We start from the raw sequence: 20,455 nt of genomic DNA, 5'->3' as shown, positions 1-20,455 counted from the left end.
CTTGAAGTTAGTCTGGAAACTGAATTGTCACATCTCACAAAAATTGTAACATGTGCCTTAGGATTGTCTTTCTAAAAACATTCTCATTTTCCTCCAGCAATGCTGAGCTATCTCTTCATAGTCAAAAATGAACTTCCTTCCGCCATCAAGTTCCTCATGGGAAAAGAAGAGGAATTTCCGTAAGTTGTGGACCATTCTTTGTGATAGAACCAAAATGTGTTTGATTTAAATGCAGGCTAACCGAGCCTTTTGAGTTAAGAAAATTTCAGAAATGCAAATTTTCCTAAGCTCTTTTTTTCTTGATGTGTGGTTCAATAATATATTTATTGGGGGTAATATAGATAAAAGAAGCAGGATGAACTCTCTTTATGAAAATTGAGAGGTAGGTTTCTCTGTCATGCTATAACTAGTAGATTTACATTGTCCCAAAGAGCCTGAAATCTCTATTTAGTTTTTATGAAGTAAAATAGATACTGAGGGTTTTTTTGGATTATTTTGTTTTTCTTTTTTGCCAGTCCTGAAGCTTAAACTCTGGGCTTGGGCACTGTTCCTATGCTTTTGTGTTCTAGGCTAGTGCTCTACCACTTGAGCCACACCCCCACTTCCAGCTTTTTGTGGTTAATTGGAGATAAGAGTCTCATAGACTTTCCTGCCCATGCTGGCATCAAACCATGATCCTCAATTTTCAGCCTCCTGAGTAGCTAGGATTAGATGTGTGAGCCACTGGCACCTGGCCAGATACTAAGTATAGTAATTTTATCCCAGAAGTAGAACATAAAAGAGCTGGTGACTCACACCTGTGATTCTAGCTACTCAGAAGGCTGAGATCTGAGAATCTGTGAGATTCTTCTCTCCAATTAAACACCAAAAACCCCCCAGAAGTGGACTTGTGGTTCAAGTGGGAGAGCACTAGCCTTATGCAGAAGAGCTCAGTGCCCAGGCCTTGAGTTCAAGCCCTAGGACCAGCATGCACACACACATGCGTGTGCACACACACACATACACACACAAATGTAGAATTGAGTCAATCTCAATAGATAGAGCTAATCTTGGGGAATATTGTTTTTGATGTTTTGATTCCTTGTTTAAAACTTTTTGTCAGCCTTAGTTTTTCTGTCTCCCCTACCCTACCCCAAAAGAAGATTATAGAAGCCAGAGTGCCTAGTGTTTTATCCTAGGGTATAAAGTCAAATCCAAGGTCAAACCTTGGAGAGAGAAATGCCTATGTCTGGTGGCTTGCTTCCCCATGATATCAGCCAAGCCAATCCAAAAGGAACTTTCTCTTTGAATATTTAATAGCCCAGCTTATAATCTGACAGATGTAATATATGCATTCAGCTTTGAAATCACATAAATAATTTACAGGAATGTTACATTTAGCCAAAAGGAGAGGAACAAAACAAAACAATATCTCTTTGTCTCTAACCTGGGAGTAGGGTCCTCGTACAGGAGAGTACTAGCTATGTTTAAAGTGTTTGAATAAACTTGAATAATTGTCTAAGGAAAAACAAAGTGATGGCCCAGCCCCATTGGCTCAAGCCTATAATCCTTGCTACCCAGAGGCCGAAGTTTACAGGATCTTGGTTCAAAGCCAACCCTGAGCAGAAAAGTCTGGGAAAACTCCATTTCCAAAAATAACTACCAAAAAACCAGGGCTGGAGGACTGGCTTGGGCAGTAGAGCACCAACCAAGCATATATAAGACCCTGAGTTCAAATCCTGATATTCTAGAAGAACAAAATAAAAAGGTAAAGCCGGGCACTGGTGGCTCACGCCTGTAATCCTAGCTACTCAGGAGGCTGAGATCTGAGGATCGCGGTTCAAAGCCAGCCCGGGCAGGAGAGACCGTGAGACTCCTATCTCCAATAAACCACCAGAAAACCGGAAGCGGTGCTGTGGCTCAAGCGCTAGAGCGCTAGCCTTGAGCTGAAGAGCTGAGGGACAGCGCCCAGGCCCAGAGTTCAAGCCCCACGACCGACAAAAAAAAATAAAAAAAAAATAAAAATAAAAAGGTAAGAAAAACAAAACAAAACAAAAAACCTCAGCAATTAAAATTAATAAATATATTGTAAAAACTTACTTTTGAGGGGAAAAAGAAGTCTTCTCTTTTTGGTGTGCTGGTCCTACAGCTTCAACTCAGGACCTGGGCACTGTCCATGAGCTTTTCTGCTCAAAGCTAGCACTCTACTACTTCAGCTGCAGCTCCATTTTTGGCTGTTTGGGGTGGCTAATTGAAGATAAGAGGCTCTCAGACTTTTCCTGCCTGAGCTGGCTTTGAACCTCCATCTTCAACCTCAGCCTCTTGAGTAGCTAAGATTACAGGTGTGAGCCACCAGCGCCTGTCTAAAAATGTCTCTTTCTAAACAACAGCAACAAAAAATAACAGTAGCTACCTCCCTGCCTTTCAGAGCCTGGTATGTGGATGGACGCGTGCTGGTGGTGGTGGTGACCTTCGGCATAATTCTCCCTCTGTGTCTCTTGAAGAACTTAGGTGAGGAGAAACTTTGTGTCTGTTGTCTCTACACTACCCAGAGGAGTCAGCAAACTCCTGAAAAGGAACAGCTTTGCCTCCTATCCCACACGTAGTGTAACGATCCAGCAGTCAAATTGCAAGCATGAAGCTACCTGCCTTGGCAATGAGCAAGAAATGCTGGTTAGTACAGGACTTGTTGAGCAATCGCCTCTTGTGTCAAAGAGCCAGAGTGAGGAGAAAGAAGGTTATGAAAGAAGCACAAAGGCTACTATTTTCACTGGTGTAACGAACTGCTGTGAAAATTCCAGAAAGTGGAATTCTCTTAGAAGGTGTTCTTTGTTTATTTGTTTGATGTTTTCACAGTGCTGGAGATTGAACCCAAGGCTTTGTGCAGGGGTTGGGGCAAGGGGGTGGGGTATGTTCTAGCTCTATCTATACACCCAATCTAGCATTCTTGTTTGTTTTTGTTTTTCATTTGGGGACACGGTCTTGCCATGTAGCTCAGGCTGGCCTCAAACTTCACCTCTTCGGGGCTGGGATTATAGGCATGCACCACCAGCCTGAAATCTTAAATACTCAGATTGAAGCAACTAGATTTTCAAATCTAAATCTCAAGACAGACTATTGCTCTACTTATACCCCCAAAGTATTATGAATCATCTCTAAATTTAGATTTCCCTTATTCAAAGGAGAGAGAGAAAATTCAAAGGTGACAGGTGATCTCCAAGTTATATTCAGTTGGTTTTGACTCTGTGTGTGTGTGTGCACGCATGAGTGTGTATGTGCACATGCATGTGAATATAGGCACAAATCCTGGGGCTTGAACTCAGAGCCTTGATGCTTTCCCTGAGCTTTTGTATTTAAGGCTAGTATTCCACCACTTGAACCACAGCTCCAGTTCTGGCTTTTTGGTAGTTCATTGGAAATCAGTTTCATGGGCTTTCCTGCCCAGTCTGGCTTTGAACCAGCCAGGGTCCTTAGCTGTCGGCCTCCAGAGTAGCTAGGATTACAGGCATGATCCACCCACTCATAGCTTGATATTTGTTTTTATGCTTACATAGAGAAAAGTATAGTCTCTAAATGCCATAGGAATTTCATACATTGAATAACAAGACCAGATTATAGCTGATTAAAAAAATCTCTAAAGTGCATTTCCTATAAAGCTGGCCTAATTCAAAGCAGAAGCTTGAATTCATGTCCTTTTCTGTTTTGGTTTTAAAATGTCAAAACTTTTCTAGTATTTATCGAGACTTTCTTTCTTTCTCTCTCTCTCTCTCTCTCTCTCTCTCTCTCTCTCTCTCTCTCTCTCTCTCTCTCTTTTTTGACAGTACTGATATTTGTATTCAGGGTCTCATCTATGCTAGAAGGGAACTCTACCACTTGGGCCATCCGTATAGCCAGTGTTTAGGGAATACCTAAGTTAAAAAAAAAATTATTTTTGGTGCCAGTCCTGGAGCTTGAACTCAGGGCCTAGGCACTGTCCTTGAGTTTTTATTCTCAAGGTTAGTACTCTTACCACTTGAGCTACAGCTCTACTTGTAGCTTTTTGCTGGTTAATTAGAGAGAAGAGTCTCATGGATTTTCCTGCCCAGGCTGGATTTGAATCACAATCCTCAGATCTCAGTTTTCTGTGTAGCTAGATTACAGGTCTGAGCCACTGGCATCCAGCATTTAAATATCTTTTAAAACTACTTAATTTTCTGCTTTCTGGGTCTGTGTGTAGGCATTGCTGTGCCAACAGAAGTGCTCTTTAAGTTGGTATCAAAGAAATTCCTGGGGCTGGGAAGTTGGCTCAGTGGTAGAGTGCTTACCTTGCATGCATGAGGCCCTGGGTTCGATTCCTCAGCACCACATAAGCAGAAAAAAGCCAGAAGTAGTGCTGTGGCTCAAGTGATAGAGCGCTAGCCTTGAGCTGAAGAGCTGAGGAACAGCACCTAGGCCCAGAGTTCAGCCCCCACAACTGGCCAAAAAAAAAAAAAAAAATTCCTTCCTAAGGATGAGAGGAATGCAGTTCCCCAAAGCTCACTCGGCCTCTCAGTAGAGTTTGATGTCAGCCATGAGATCTCTCCCAGGCATTCTGAAGGGATGGGAGAGAGGCCCTCTGATCCTCATTTATCCTTAGAACCCCACGTCATCCTCTGGTGCCTGCATCTTACTTGGGAGAGAAGTATTGTACCTGATTCAGCACACACACAATAAGGGCAGAATAAAGATCTGTGGAGGGGACCAGGTACCCATGGCTCATACCTATAATCCTAACTACTCAGGAAGCTGAGATTTGTGGATCATGGCTGGAAGCCAGCCTGGGCTGGAAAAGACTGTACAGTTTTGTTTTTTTTTAGGTCCGGTCATGGGGCCTGAACTTCTGGGCCTGGGAGCTGTCCCTCAGCTCATTTCAAGGTTAGCACTCTACCACTTGAGCACAGCGCCACTTCCGGCTTTTTTCTTTTTGCTTATGTGGTGCTGAGGAATCTAACCCAGGGCCTCAGACAAGCAAGGCAAGTGCTCTATCACTGAGCCACCTTCCCAGCCCTCAAGTGTTTTTTTTTGGTGTTTAATTGGAGATAAAAATTGTACAGTCTTGGGGCTGGGAAGGTGACTCAGTGGTAGAGTGTTTGCCTTGCATGCATGAGGCCCTGGGTTCGATTCCTCAGCACCACATAAGCAAAAAGAAAAAAGCCAGAAGTGGCGCTGTGGCTCAAGTGGTAAAGCGCTAGCCTTGAGCTGAAGAGCTGAGGGACAGCGCCGAGGCCCAGAGTTCAGGCCCCACAACCGGACCCAAAACAAAAAACCACTTGAGCTGTGGCTCAAGTGGTAGAGTACTAGCCTTTTGGGGGGAAAAAATTAAAAGCTGAGGAATAGCACCCAGGCCCTGAGTTCAAGTCCCAGGACTGGCACAAAAAGGAAAACAATCTACGGATGTGGTTAAGAAGGGATTTGTCCATCACGTATTCAGAGATAAAACCATGGGGCTCCTCCCTGGATTCTAGGAATCTGAGTTCTAGAGTGTTCAGGAAAGCCCCAGAATCAACACAAAGTATAACGCTTTCATTCAAAGTCCTCCTTTACACCAAATAAACTAGCAAAAGCAAATAATACATGTTATATGCACATGGGTGTAAATGAACTATGTTTTGTCAGTTGTGGGGCTTGAACCCAGGGCCTGAGTGCTGTCTTTGAGCTTTTCTGCTCAAGGCTAGCACTCTGCCACTTTGAGCCCCAGCGCCACTTCCTAAATGCATTTTATCACTATTTTTTAATTATGAAAGTTACATAAGTCAGGTAATGCGTACATTTCCTTTGGAGTAGTGTCACCCCCTCCCTCATTTTCTCTCAGTTTTCCCCCTTACAACCCTCCCTCCCTGGTTGTATAGTTCATTTCCAATATAGTGTCTGGTGAGTATAACTGCTGACGAAGTCCCAAATTATGCTTAAAATAATACGTTGAAAGCTGGGTGCCAGTGGATCACACATAATCCTAGCTACTCAGAGGCTGAAATGTGAGGATAACTGAAGCCAGCCTGGATGGGAAAGTCTGAGACTCTTCTCTCCAGCTAAGTACCAAAAAGCAGGAAGTGAAGCTGTATTCTAAATGCTAGAGCACAAACCTTGAGTGAAAACGCTAAGACACAGCACCCAGTTCAAACCCAAGTACCAGCTTGCACATGTGCATGTATACACACACACACACACACACACACACACACTTTAAAAACCTTGAAGTACTGAGTGACTGGGGGTATAGCTTAGTGGTAGAGCATTTGGCTCACATGCATAAGACCCTAGGTTCAATCCCCAGCACTACCACCAAGAAAAGGAGAAACAACAAATGAGATATTAGCAATGTACTTTTTGCTCTTTTAAAGGTTATCTTGGCTATACCAGTGGATTTTCCTTGAGCTGTATGGTGTTTTTCCTAATAGTGGTAAGTAGTGATTGAATCAGTTGGCTTGGTTGTAACATAATCTACTGCAATATAACCATTATTTATGATTTAGCTTTCCTAACATCTACATTGTTTCTCTGGTATTTCTAAATGCCAGGTTATCTATGAGAAATTTCAGATTCCCTGCATTGCTACAGCCCTCAATGCAACAAGTCTTAATTCAACAAACAGTGATGTGTGCACGCCAAAATACGTCACCTTCAATTCTAAGGCAAGTTTCCTTCTGCTTCTCAAAGAAGCATGAGTATTTTGACTAAAAGAAGTACATTTTCTCATATATGTCATAATTGCAGTTATGTGTGTGCATGTATGTGTATGTATACATGCGTGTGTATGTGCGTATGGACATGTGATGGAACTGGGACTTAAACTCAGGACCTCATGCTCTTGCTTAGCTTCTTTACTTGAGGCTGGAACTCTACCACTTGAGCCACGGCTCCACTTCCAGCTTTTTAGTGGTTAATTCGAGATAAGAGTCTCACAGACTTTCCTGCCCAGGCTGGCTTTGAACCGTGATCCTTAGTTCTTAGCATCCTGGAGTAGCTAGGATTACAGGTATGTGCTACCTGAGTCCAACTGAATATACTTATTCTTTTTTTTGTCAATCATGGGGCTTGAAATCTGGGCATGGGTGATATCCCTCAGCTCTTCAGCTCAAGACGAGAGTGCTCTACTGCTTGAGCCACAGCGCCACTTCCGGTTTTCTAGTGGTTTATTTGAGATAAGAGTCTCACAGACTTTCCTTCTCAGGCTGGCTTTGAACCATGATCCTCAGATCTCAGCTTCCTGAGTAGCTAAGATTACAGGCATGAGCCACCAGCACCTGGCTGAACATACTTATTCTTAAAAACATAGTACCATAGCTTCTATATTCACAATACATTCAGTGACCATTAAACAATAAATCTCTCTCTTTCTCTCTCTCTCTCTCTCTCTCTCTCTCTCTCTCTCTCTCTCTCTCTCTCTCTCTCTCTCTCTCTCTCTCTCTCTCTCTCTCATACACACACATATACCCACTTAACCCAGCTTAGTACAGTATTGGCTATGGAAATCTGGATACTTGTCTCACCTCATTTTTTCTGTGCAGAACGCTGAATAATGCTTTTACTTATTTTTTTAATTTTTAAATTTTATCATAAAGGTGATGCACAAAGGGGTTATAGTTACATAAATCAGGTAGTGAGTGATGTTTTTAAAACAAATAAATAAAAACAAGAAACACCTTACCCATGCTTAATATATAGAACACTATATAGAAAGGAATACTGCAAAAAAAAAAAAAAAGAAAGAAAGAAAAAGGAATACTGCAAACTTCCCAGCTAGCACAGATGAAATATAGATACCACCGCAAAGTTTTCATAAGAAGTGACACTGAGGCCAGATACTGGTGGCTCAGGCCTGTAACCCTAGCTACTCAAGAGGCTGAGGTCTGAGGATCACAGTTCAAAGCCAGCCTAAGAAGCAAAGGCCACAAGAGTCTTATCTCCAGTTAATCAACAAAAATCTACAAGTGTGGTTGTGGCTCAAGTGGTTGAGCGCGCGCCATGAGCAAAAAATCTTAGGGACAGCACGAAGGCCTTGAGTTCAAGCCCCAGGAGTGGCACACAATAAAGAAACAAAAATCTCCAAATAATCCAGGGATTCTGAAGAGCGATTCTGTCAGACGAAAGATACTCTGAAATACTGGAGTTGGATAATGCTTATGGTAAAAATGTCTTTTCTTAATGTTTGTATTTCTTCCTTCAAACAGACCGTGTATGCTTTACCAACCATTGCCTTTGCATTTGTATGTCACCCCTCGGTCCTGCCAATCTACAGCGAGCTGAAAGAGTAAGAGACCTATTCGATTTTCCAGTCTTCATCATTTTCTACCTCTCACCAATAGGCACGTTCTGTGTTAAAATAAATAGGCTTCTGCCTTCTGCCATTCTTGAGCCAGTTCAATATTAAGAAAAATCAGAAACCTGCAGTATCTTCTGGCCACCAATATGAAAAAGTAATCAACTACCTTGCATTTTCAGTTGCTTTGACTTTTCAGATACTATATTCCTTAGAAGAGCTCAAATATTTGCACTGTTTTTTTTTTGTGTGTGTGAAAATACTGTACAGAGGGGTTAAAATTACATGGGCAAGATCATGAGTACATTTCTTATCAAGCATTGTAGCCTCCTCCTTTGTTTCCCCTTCCCATCCCTCCCCATCCTCCCCCTGCGCCCTCACCCAATCCTCCTCCCCCCTCCCCCCCCCTCACAAAAGTTGTGAAGTTTGTTTTTCAACATAAGGACTTGTACATCTCATTTTTGCAATGGATCCATCTGTATCCATATTTAAATGATTTGTTTTTTCCCTTCCCCCCACAAACTATACCACCATCAAACACAGTGAAAGCAGGGGTTATGCCGTGGGGGAGGGACATACAAAGCAACAAAGAAATAATCTTATAAATGTGTTAGAAACAATCGCATGAAAGAAAAAACATTTGAATACATATCTTAGGGTTCATTTCCCTAACATCACCTTATCTGACCTTTTCTGCTTGACTCATACATATACTAGTTATTGCAAATAAGGGAAACCATAGGACCTATGTTTCTTTGGGCCTGGCTTACTTCACTTAATATAATTTTTTCCAAGTCTTTCCATTTCCTAACAAATGGGGCAATGCCCTTCTTTCTGATGGAGGCATAGAATTCCATTGTTGCACTGGTTTGTTGTTGTTGTTGTTACTCATACTTACTTTCAAAGTTGATAATATTTTCAGGATGATAATCTTCAGGTTGATCTAATTATAAACTGCTAAATGTATTGTCTCAGATTTGCCTGGTGGTTTAGGTAGAGAAAAAGCTGATAAATATAAAAAGTGAGTGCTAAGTCCACAAGTTAGAAAAGAAAAAGAATATTTTTGGCCCCTTGGCCTTATTAAGATGGCTTTATTTATTATTTATTTAGTGCCAGTCCTGAGGCTTGAACTCAGAGGCTTCTCACTGTCTTTGAGCTTTCATACTCAAAGCTAGTGCTCTAGCTTTTTCATTCTCAGCACCGTTTCCGGGTTTTTTTGGTAGTTAATTAGAGATAAGAGTCTCATAGACTTTCTTGCCTGGGCTAGCTTTTTTTTTTCTTCTTTGTTGGTTGTGGGGCTTGAACTCATGGCATGGATACTGTCCCTCAGCTCTTCAGCTCAAGGCTAGCGCTCTACCACTTGAGCCACAACACCACTTCCAGCTTTTTCTGTTTATGTGGTGCTGAGGAATCAAACCCAGGGCCTCATGCATGCAAGGCAAGCACTCTACCACTGAGTCACCTTCCCAGCCCATTTGAACTATGATCTCAGCCTCCTGAGTAGGTAAGATTACAGGCATGAGCCATCAATGCCTGGACTGATTTTATTTTTAATTGTCATTTTAGAGTAGACTGAAAGCTTGCTGATCAATTTCTGATGTGTTTGAGTTTTAACCGATTTTCATCAGATTTATTTATGAGTTCTTCCTCTTTCATATTTAATAGATACAATGCCAAAATTCAAAAAACCTATACCTGTCTAATTACACATAAATTATTTCTCCTTCCTGATCCTGTATCTTGGAAATTTAAATGGCTATTTGACACCCTTTAAATGTTATGTTCCAGCTGTTTGTATCATTTTCAAGTGTCTACCTTTCAGTTTTCCAATAATATGTTCCTAGGGCTATCTATTTTCTCCTATGAATATAGATTCATTATTTGAGCAGTTAAAGAAATATAAAAGGGGGGAGGGGGAGATGTAAGGGTGGGGGAGAGGGAAATGGGAAGGGATAGGAAGGGGAAACAAAGGAGGAGGCAACAATGCTTGATAAGAAATGTACTCATTATCTTGCCCATGTAATTGTAACTCCTCTGTATGGTATTTTCATAATAATAATAATAATAAAAGGAAACATAAAAGGAGCCAGTCTCCAGTGGCTCACGCCTGTGATCCTAGCTACTCAGGAGGCTGAGATCTGAGGATTGAGGTTCAAAGCCAGCCCAGGCAGGAAAGTCCATGAGATGCTTATCTCCAATGAACCACTCAAAACCTGGAAGTGGTGCTATGGTTCAAGTGGTAGAGTGTTTGCCTTGAGCTGAAGTGCTGAAGGGACAGTACCCAGGCCCAGAGTTCAGCCTCCACAGCTGACAAAAAAAAAAAAAAGAAAGAAAGAAATATAAAAGGCCAAGTACCAATTGCTCACTCCTGTAATCCTAGCTACCCAGGTGTCTGAGATCAGAGGATCACCATTAGAAGCCAGCCCAAGTAGGAACATCCATGAGACTCTTATCTCCAGTTAACCATCAAATCACAGAAGTGGTGCCGTGGCTCAAGTGATAGAGCCCTTGCTTTAGTGAAAAAGCTCAAGGACAGCACCCAGGCCCCAAGTTCAAGCCCCAGCGCATTCACGTGCACACGCGCACGCGCACACACATACACACACACACACACATACACACACTACACAAAAGAGGCTGTCCTAACTCCCAGTAAACTTGACCTGAGAAGCAGAGCCTACCCCATCCATCACATCATCATGGAGCTATTTCTGTAAGATGTACAGACTTGTAGTTCCATCCCAGAAGCTACTCCGTGGGAATACAGTTCTCACGTAATTTGAAAGACAAAGCGCCCAAGGCCTACTTCCAGCTCTGCTCTGGGGTAGAGAGAGGAACATTTGAATGTTTTCTTTCTTAGTGCATGGTTGATGTGAAGATTAAAGCAAACACAAATATTTTTAAAAAAATACTGTCTGTCCTTCAGATGAGAACATAATATTCTTTTCAAAGCACAGTGAAGAACAGTCAGGGAGGGAAGTTCACGGCTCTCTGCTTCACAGCACCCATCTGGTAGGAAAGTAGTCCAGCTGGTCAGCTATGTCCTAACCCAAGGGCAGGATCATCAAGTTAAGTATATTTTTCAGCATTAACCCAGGGGTTAAATTCAATGATTTTGTTGTTTGGGATGCTGGTCCTAGGACTTGATCTCAGCGTGCTGCCCCTGAGCTATTGTGCTCATGGCTAGTGTTCTACCGTTTGAGCCACAACTCTATTTCCAGCTTTTTGGTGGTTCATTGGAAATAAGAGTCTCATGAACTTTCCTTCCCTGGGCTGGCTTTGAATTCTGTTCCTCAGATTTCAGCTAGGCTGACAGAAGTGAATCACCAATGCCCAGCTCAATTCAATGATGTTAATTTTGCAAATTCCTCTATCTTTGTTCACAGTCGATCACAGAAAAAAATGCAGATGGTTGCAAATATCTCCTTTTTTGCCATGTTTCTGATGTACTTCTTGACAGCCATCTTTGGCTACTTGACTTTCTATGGTAAGTGTCACTCAACCAACACAGACAGGTATTTGTCAGTCAATTTGTGAAGATCCACACTAGAATACTGGTTAACAAACACAAAGCTATGCATTGGCTTTGTTGGGGATGGGATGGGGAATCTTTATACCCAAATGTTGGGGGTTCCTTTTACACATTCATGCAAAATAGAATAATTACTGAAACAATATACTATCATTTCCCCTCTAATATTGTCTTTAGGAGAAACTGTATTTGGAAGAATGCCATACTTACTCAGGAAAAACTTCAAAGCTGCATCAGAGAAGGCTTTCCTAATTGACACTGCAAATTGGGTCAGGTTCCATTAATAGAAAAAAGAGACAGAGACTGATGTTGAAAGTGAGAAGCTGAGAGCTCCAGTCATGAAACTCCTCATTAATTAAAAACAAAATGCCTAACTGGTCACCAGAATTTTGATCCTTGCAAATAGAAGAAGAAAAAATGAAAAGTTTTGCTGGTGGCTCATGTCAATAATCCTAGCTACCCAGGAAGCTGAGCTCTGAAGATCACAGTGCAAAGTCAGCCTGATCAGGGAAAGTTTGAGACTCTTAGCTCCACTTAATCAGCCAAAAGCTAGAAATGGAAATGTGGCTCAAGTGGTAGAGAGTCAGCCTTAAGCAAAAATGTAAGGTACAGTGACCAGGTCCTGAGTTCAAGCCCCAGGACTGGCGCGCGCACACACACACACACACACGCACACACACACACACACACACACACACACCCCACCTCTATAAATTATTCTGATACTTCAATACATTGCCTTCCTTGACCATTGGCTTAGACATTTGATCCAGGGAAACCACCGCTCAGCAGTGTTCTTTGTCCTCTATTCCCCTCATTGTAGGAACCGTGCAGTCAGACCTCCTTCACAAGTACCAGAGACACAATGATATTCTCATCTCGACAGTGCGGCTGGCTGTCATTGTCGCTGTCATCCTCACAGTGCCGGTGTTGTTTTTCACAGTGAGTATTAGGCCTCTGTGCAGTCTGAGAAAAGCTGGCCTCTCATCTTGCCCTCTGCTCTCAAACCTCCTGAGACCTACCATGGGGGAGGGGAACGAGGCCATGAGACCTCACATTCTGGTTAGTGTTATCTCTGCGGACTGAACCTTTCTTTTTCTTTTTGCCAGAACTGGGGCTTGATCTCAGGGCCTTGTGTTCTTGCTTAGCTCCTGTGCTTAGGTTGATGCTCTACCACTTGAGCCACTTCGATACTTCTGGCTTTTTGCTGCTTAGTTGGAAATAAGAATCTCTTAAATTTAATACTCAGATCTCAGACTTGTATGTCCAGTACCTGGCTTTGAATTGAATTTTAATTCTAATTCTTCCACTCTTTTTGTTATTGTTGTTGTTTTATTTTTTTGTACCAATCCTTGGGCTTGAACTAGGGTTTGGGCACTGTCTCTTAGCTTTTATACTCAAGGCTGGTGCTCTATCATATGAGCCACAGCTCCATTTTTTCCCCCCATACTCTTTATAGAGAAACAATGACAAGGAATTTGAATCTTGGTTATTCAAGACAGGATAATATAGAGGAACCCAAAGAGAACACCAAATCAAATCTCAGTTAAAATAAAGACAGAAATTACTTGACTCAAAGAAAAGGGAAACTCTTGCCTGAAAATGCTTTCCAGTTTAAGTGAAAACCATATATCTCCCAAACAGTTACATTCTCTTTTAAACCTGGTTTTTCCAGGCACTGTAATCCTACCTACTAAGGAGGCTGAGATATAAGAATCATTGTTTTAAGCCAGGTGGGGATAGGAAAGTCCATGAGATTCTTACCTACAATTAACCACCAAAAAGCTAGAAGTAAAGCTGTGTTAAGTCATAGAGCATTAACTGTGAACAAAGAAAGAAAGAAAGAAAGAAAGGAAGAAAGAAAGAAAGAAAGAAAGAAAGAAAGAAAGAAAGAAAGAAAGAAAGAAAGAAAGAAAAAGAAAGAAAGAAAGGAAAGAAGAAAGAAAGAAAGAAGAAAGAAAGAAAGAAGAAAGACAGGAAAGAAAGAGGGAGGGAGGGAGAAAGAGAGAAGGAAAGAAGGTAGAAAAGAAGAAAGGAAGGAAAGAAGAAGGAAGGAAGGAACTCAATCACTAAGTTTACAAAGCATTCAGCAATAAATCACTTACTGGGCTGAGAAATGGAAGTGTTAAGATGAATTACAGAATCTTTATTTTCTTTTCCTGAAGGTTCGTTCATCCTTATTTGAATTGGCTAAGAAAACAAAATTTAACTTATGTCGCCATGTCTTGGTTACATTCATCCTCTTGGTGATCATCAATTTGTTGGTGATCTTTATCCCCTCCATGAAGGACATCTTTGGAGTTGTAGGTATGGCTTTATGACTTCAAATATCATTCTACAACATACCACAGCTGCCTAAAGTTTAAGTTTCATAATAATAACCCTGAACTTTCTTCTCTCTCTCTGTTCCTTTTCTTACTTTCAGGTGTTACCTCTGCAAATATGCTTATTTTCATTCTTCCTTCATCTCTTTATCTAAAAATTACAAACCAGGATGGAGATAAAGGCACGCAAAGAATTTGGGTATGTCTCTTGGTAACCCTTCTCATATTTCTGATTTGTTTTTAACTAAAATTTAGTAAATAAATAGGTAATCTCTCTACTGGCTACTGCCATTGTCAGTTGCCTTGAAGAGAGACAGAGTACCTACAATTCTACTTCACTTTGAAAGTCATAAAATTTCACATCAAACTCTTGTCCATTCTCTCAGGATATAGATAGATAGATAGATAGATAGATAGATAGATAGATAGATAGATAGATAGATAGATAGATATTTCTGGTTTTGCTCTTCTTGTGTTTTAGTTTGTGTTTTGGTTCAAGGTGAATAGAGAATGGATCTGTGGACTTCTATTTCTACAGCATGATTTCTTGTCATTAGCAAGATAAGAAGAGGAGAGGGACAATAAGATGTGATACAATCCAGTTTCTCTGTGTGTGTGTGAGTGTGTGTGTGTGTGTGTGTGTGTTTGTATTCATGTGTGTGTGCACGCATGCATGCACATGCACCCCAGAATTGAGGCTTGAACTCAGGACCTCCTGCTCTTGCTTGGCTTCCTCTCAAAGCTGGCACTCTACAGCAGTTGAAACTTCTGGCTTTTTAATGGTTCATTGGAAATAAGTCTCAGACTTTTCTGTCCAGGCTGATTTGGAGCCTCAATCTTCAGATCTCAGCCTCCTGGGTAGTCAGGATTACAGGCATGAGCCACCAGCACCTGGCTTTAATACAATTTCTGGCCATATAACTATCTTAGAACGCAAGCAATGCCTTCAGTTAAAATGTCTGAGTTCACTGAAAGTGACTTAAAGAAATGATTTGACGGAAATGGCTTTGGAGTGAGCAGACCTGGATTCAAAAGCTATCATTCTCTACTGGGCTTCTTGTTTCCAGGGCTGGTGAAGTTCAAAGGGTGTCTTGGAGGTGATATGCTTAGACCCAGGGAGAGAAGCAGGAGTGAGGTGGTTGCTGCCCGACTCCATTCTGCAACACCCTTGTGCTTGGCCTCAGAGAAGGTTTCTCAGCTGCCTTAGCAGATCAGCAGAAGCACTGCCATTACACACATCACCTGAGTTGCCTGACCCAGAGGCTACAGGCAGGAGGGATATCCCTGTACATTTAAGACAACCATCATCAAGTGCCAGTGGCTCACACCTGTAATCCTAACTACTCAAGAGGCTGAGAAAGCCAATGAGACTCTTATTGCCAATTAACTGCCAAAAAGCCAGAAATGCAGTTATGGCTCCAAGTGGCAGGCCCTGAGTTCAAGCCCCAGGCAGAGAGAGAGAGGAGAAGGAGAGAGAGAGAGAGAGAATGCTCATCATTGAAACTGGTAGAGCATCAAGGGGGCCAAGAAGATTAGGTTTCCTGAAGCCAGGAAACTTAAATCTCTCTAAGTCTTGTCATAGTTATTTGTAGGAATGAATACACTTGAGATCACAGGGAGTCAGCCAGAGTAGAGAGGATGTGAGACTCACCAAGTTTTAGCAAAAAAAAAAAAAGTTTCCCAGTTCAACAATGGTTACAATGAACCCCAACTAGAACGGACCACAAAGGGAGAGGGCAAAGATATCTATGATTTGTTTTCCTTAGCTGGTGTGGAAAGTATTGGCTGTTTTTGAAATAATATATGTATTTTATTGCTTCAGGCTGCCCTCTTTTTGGGACTGGGTGTGCTGTTTTCCTTGGTCAGCATTCCTCTGGTCATCTATGACTGGGCCTGCTCTTCAGGTTAGTGATGAAGGCCACTGAGACCAGCCCAGGAAAGAAAAGCTTCCTGTGACCCAACACTCATCCCCCGCCCCCCGTCAATCATCAGCAATACCCGCTCCCTCCACTTCCTTTCAAGTTTACAGAAGCAAACAGAAATGTAGAAGACGCTGGAAATGGAATGATACGGGTGGCACCACAGAGGCCTGTTTCTCTGGGGCCCCCTGTTCCTCTCAGACTCGAGATCTTCGTATGGGTTGTGAATTTTTTTCCCCTCCAAATGTCATGCAATTGGTTTTTAAAAATTTTTTTTATTGTTATTATAAAGGTTACGTACAGAGGGGTTACAGTTTCATGAGTCAAGTAATAAGTACATTTCTTTTGTTTTTGACAATGTACATTTCTTCCCTCTCCCCCCCTCCTCCTGCCTGCAATACTTCCCATAATCAATTCTTTTTCACTTTCCCAACTCAGTGTTTGGTGGTTTTCATAGTCTCGTGAAAATTGGAAAATGTGGTCATTTGCCATGTTCACTTATTAAATACACCCACTTCTGAAATGATTTTCTTATTAATGTTTGGCTCACACTCTCTGTACCTTTTTAGAAGAGAAAAGAATCTTGAATTGTATATATTTTATTTTGTTTTACAGGCAAAAAAAAGAATATGGTTTCATAAATAATTTCCCTATTTTTGGTTAACACAGCACACAAGGATAACTGTGGAAGAGCCCTAGGGTACGTGCCATTGCTAGATTAATAACTATTACTTAATAGTTGAGGTAGTTTTGATCACCTGATGGTAAACTTTGGCCATCAAGACCTGTAGATCCTGCACACCAAGACATTTTCTGTGAGTGTCCCCAGCTGGCAAAGGAAAGGGGTATGAATGCCACCTTAGTAAAGAGATTAAGCTATACATTCAGACCATCTAGTCAATGAAGTTTTGTTTTCCTCTTGGCATCCTGGCTCAGTTACTCTAGTCTGAGTTCACTTCAACTCAAGGACAATTGGGGACCCTACAGTGAAAAGATTGTCCAAAATACATATGAAAATAGTCCTCAATGCAGCCTGCTTTCAACCGTCCACGTGTTGTTGGAACAGGACATGTTTTATTAGATGAACAGCCTAGCATTGAATCTTGACCACCAGCTTTCTGCAACAGAGAAGAATGAGGCTCTAAACCAAGGATGAGCTAGGCTAGATCATTCCTGTTTTATACTGGGTACTTTAGAGGAACCAAAAAAATGATTTGTTTTCTATCTACAAATCTAGGTTAGTACAACTATATAAGATTTTTTATACCTTCAATAAGCCTCATTTATATTTTATTTTCTCTGTAAACTCTTTATCTAGTCTTGATAGTAACTCTCCAAAGGTAGTCTTTGTGAGTACTCTCTCTCTCTCTCTCTCTCTCTCTCTCTCTCTCTCTCTCTCTCTCTCTCTCTCTCTCTCTCTCTCTCTCTCTCTCTCTCATATACAGATACTGGGGCTTGAACTCAGAGTCCTGTGTTCTTGCTTGGTGTTTTGGCTCAAGACTGCCACTCTACCACTTGAACCACACCTCAATTTTCAGCTTTTTTGATGAGTTAGAGTCTCATAGACTCCTTGCTAGTGTAGGTTTGAACTATGATCTTCAGATCTCATCCTTCTGAGTAGCTAGGATTACAAGAGTGATAGGATTCTCTTCTGATTGTCCCCCAGATTGGAAGAGAAGAGAGCCTCAGTGGCTGCGTTGTCTTTTCTTCCTTCCATGGTCTGTCCCCGCATGGGTCCCACAGCCTCTTGAGTTCTCCATTCTCTTACCCCAGTTTCTAAAAGGTGCAGAGGGAAACTATGAAGAGACTGAAACTGAAGAGAGCTTAGGACTGTCTGGCTGGGAGAGGAATGGGTAAGCCCAAGGGAACCCAAAGCAGTGGCCACCACCTGGGATTGGGCCGTCCATACCTTATGTATTGTAAAAAATGGGCATGCTCAATGAGCTGATGTCTGGGTCCAGGGCTTGGGATTTGAGCTATGTGTGTACTAGCTGAGTTTTCCAAACACAGAAGTTCACTGAGCAGAGATTTCTTATCTGGCGATAAGTAGAATCTAACTACAGACAGTTGGCAGACAGTAGGCAATTAGCTTTGAATTCTCTTTCTTCATTCTTTCTTTCTCTCTTTTTTCTTCTTCCTTCCTTTCCTTTCCTCCATCCCTCCCTCTTTCTCTCTTTTTCTCTTCTCTGTCTTTGTGTCTCTCTTTCTCTTTCTGTCTCTTTCTCTCCTTCCTTCCTTCCCTCCTTCCTTCCATCCTTATTTCTTTCTGCCAGTCCTGGGACTTGAACTCAGGGCCTGGGCACTATCCCTTAGGTTGTTTTTGTTGTTGTTGTTGTTCAAGGCTGGTACACTACCACTCAAGCCACAGCTCCACTGCCAGCTTTTTGGTGGTTAATTGGGGATAAGAGCCTCATAGACTTTCCTGCCCAGGCTGGCTTTGAAACATGATCCTTAGATCTCAACCTCTTGCGTAGCTAGGATTACAGGTATGAGTAACCAGTGCCTGGCTAATTCTGTCCCTTCTCAACTCCCGTCCCCATAGGCCTTCGTTCTTACATGGAACTGCCCCCTCCTTTTATAGACTAATGTCCCACAAATAAGGTAGGCATGGAAACACCTGCTGTCATCCTTTTGAGAGAGAATGAAAGGTTGTTTCTTGCATTGAATCATTGTAGCTTTATGTAAAGCCCAGACACAGATGAACAAAAGTTCAAGCCAAGATGAGATCACATGATCTTGATGTAAATATTCAACCTAGGAAACCTTCAGTCTGCCCTGTTCAGAAGTATGCTCTACACTTGGAAAACCAAGTAAAACAAGGCTCAGTGAATCTCCAGAGCTTGCTGTAGTGCTCCAAGCAATGAAATCTTCATTTCAAGGTAGTAGGGGAAAATTACATGAGAAAAAAACTAACAAATCTTAAAAAAAAAAAAACCAAAAACCTAGCTTAGTTTGCAAGCTCTAATTCTTTACTTTTCTACCACAGTTCATTTTTATATTCACCAAGTGAATTCAGAAAATGATCCTGAGTTCTAGGATGTTGTGATGTTTGGGGGCTGTTGGCATTCTGTGTGTGGGTATAAGAAATGTATTATTCAAAATGTATTTATTTGAAGGCAGCACATTGTTTTGATGTCTGTGATACTACTTTAAGAAAAAAAAACCCTTTGTATGACTGTAATTTGAATAGCCTTGATCCTATTGTCCAATGTCACCAGTGAATTCCTTGGTTGGTGTGGGATGAGCTGTAAAGCGTATACCGCTCTTTGAAAAAAGTGAACTGGTAGCCAAAACACATGTGTCATAGATGGTGGATTGAGTTTGAACAGTACAGTCATGTGCTGAAGAAATTTGTTCTGCTGAATTAGGAGAATAAAGACAACTATGCCTGAGCCACAGGAAGCACCATCATGTACTTTGGTAGATAAGGTCTCCACTAGTAACAGCTTCATGTCCTCCAGCTAACCATCAAAGAATTCAATCAACCTCCAGTTTGTCCAATGTTCCTACTGGAAGTGGAGGTAACAAAACATGTGCAGGAAGAAAATCTTTTTTTTTTTTTTTTTTTGGCATAGGCATCTCCCCCACTCTGTAAGGAGATAATGTTCTAAAAGCTGGTAGATGGTTGATTTACCATCTGTAATATGTTTCCTTCCTGCCTGCCTGCCTTCCTGCCTTCCTGCCTGCCTTCCTCCCTCTCTCCTTCTCTCCCTTCCTCCCTCCCTTCCTTTCTTTCTTTCCTGCTTTCTTCTTTCCTTCCTTTCTTCCTTATTCCTTTTCCTTCTTTTCCTTCTTTCCCTCCCTCTCTCCCTCCCTTCCTTCCTTCTTCCTTCCTTCCTTCCTTCCTTCCTTCCTTTCCTTCTTTTAGAGAGAAATAAGAAGAAAATTATTGTAAATGCAGTTGTAAAGAAAATACTGAAGTTTCAGGACCCAGTTCTCCACAATTGTGCTCAGCATGGGGGAGATAAATTCTATGCTTTTTATTGCTGTTGTTGTGCTGAGTTTGAACTCAAGGCCTGAGCTTTCATTTCCTGGGCTCACCACTTGAACCACAACTGTACTTTCTGCTTGGTGGTTAATTGGAGATAAGAGTCTCATGGACTTTCTTGCCCACGCTGGCTTTGAACCGTGATCCTCAGATCTCAGCTTCTTCAGTAGCTAGGATTACAGTTGTGAGCCACCGGTGCCTGGACCTACATTCCTTTTAAAAAATGAATTCTCACCCATAGGTGCATGCTTGCCTAGCTTGCACAAGACCCTAGGTTGGATTCCCAAAATAATGAAATAAAATGAATTGTGTACTGGAAGATCTTCATTGGTGAAGCAGCTATAAATAGCTCTAAATTTCAATTCTTACTCAGTGGGGGCTATATGGAGGGGGATGATTTAGCTGGAAGTCAGCAGAGATGGGTAAAATGATCAG

The 20,455-nt window shown here is 41.7% G+C and overlaps 1 protein-coding gene across 5 annotated transcripts in view; it reads left to right on the top strand.

The window, feature by feature from the left end:
• The window catches only part of Slc38a1 (solute carrier family 38 member 1), a 73,108-nt gene that overhangs the window by 51,191 nt on the left and 1,462 nt on the right, over window positions 1-20,455 (top strand). For all 5 annotated transcript variants that reach the window (XM_070039378.1, XM_070039372.1, XM_070039381.1 and 2 more), the window contains 10 exons: window positions 98-179; window positions 2,408-2,490; window positions 6,339-6,397; window positions 6,516-6,629; window positions 8,169-8,248; window positions 11,644-11,744; window positions 12,613-12,731; window positions 13,955-14,096; window positions 14,215-14,312; window positions 15,936-20,455. The exon at window positions 15,936-20,455 is cut by the window's right edge and continues 1,462 nt beyond it. In XM_070039378.1, the coding sequence (XP_069895479.1) occupies window positions 98-179; window positions 2,408-2,490; window positions 6,339-6,397; window positions 6,516-6,629; window positions 8,169-8,248; window positions 11,644-11,744; window positions 12,613-12,731; window positions 13,955-14,096; window positions 14,215-14,312; window positions 15,936-16,022 (965 nt within the window). In that variant the 3' untranslated portion in view covers window positions 16,023-20,455. The remainder of the gene's footprint in view (window positions 1-97; window positions 180-2,407; window positions 2,491-6,338; window positions 6,398-6,515; window positions 6,630-8,168; window positions 8,249-11,643; window positions 11,745-12,612; window positions 12,732-13,954; window positions 14,097-14,214; window positions 14,313-15,935) is intronic.

Source organism: Dipodomys merriami, unplaced genomic scaffold (assembly GCF_024711535.1).
Source record: "Dipodomys merriami isolate MVZ:Mamm:240054 unplaced genomic scaffold, mDipMer1.0.p SCAF_10, whole genome shotgun sequence".
Lineage (NCBI taxonomy): Eukaryota > Metazoa > Chordata > Mammalia > Rodentia > Heteromyidae > Dipodomys > Dipodomys merriami.
This window is presented reverse-complemented; position numbering and strand designations above follow the sequence as displayed.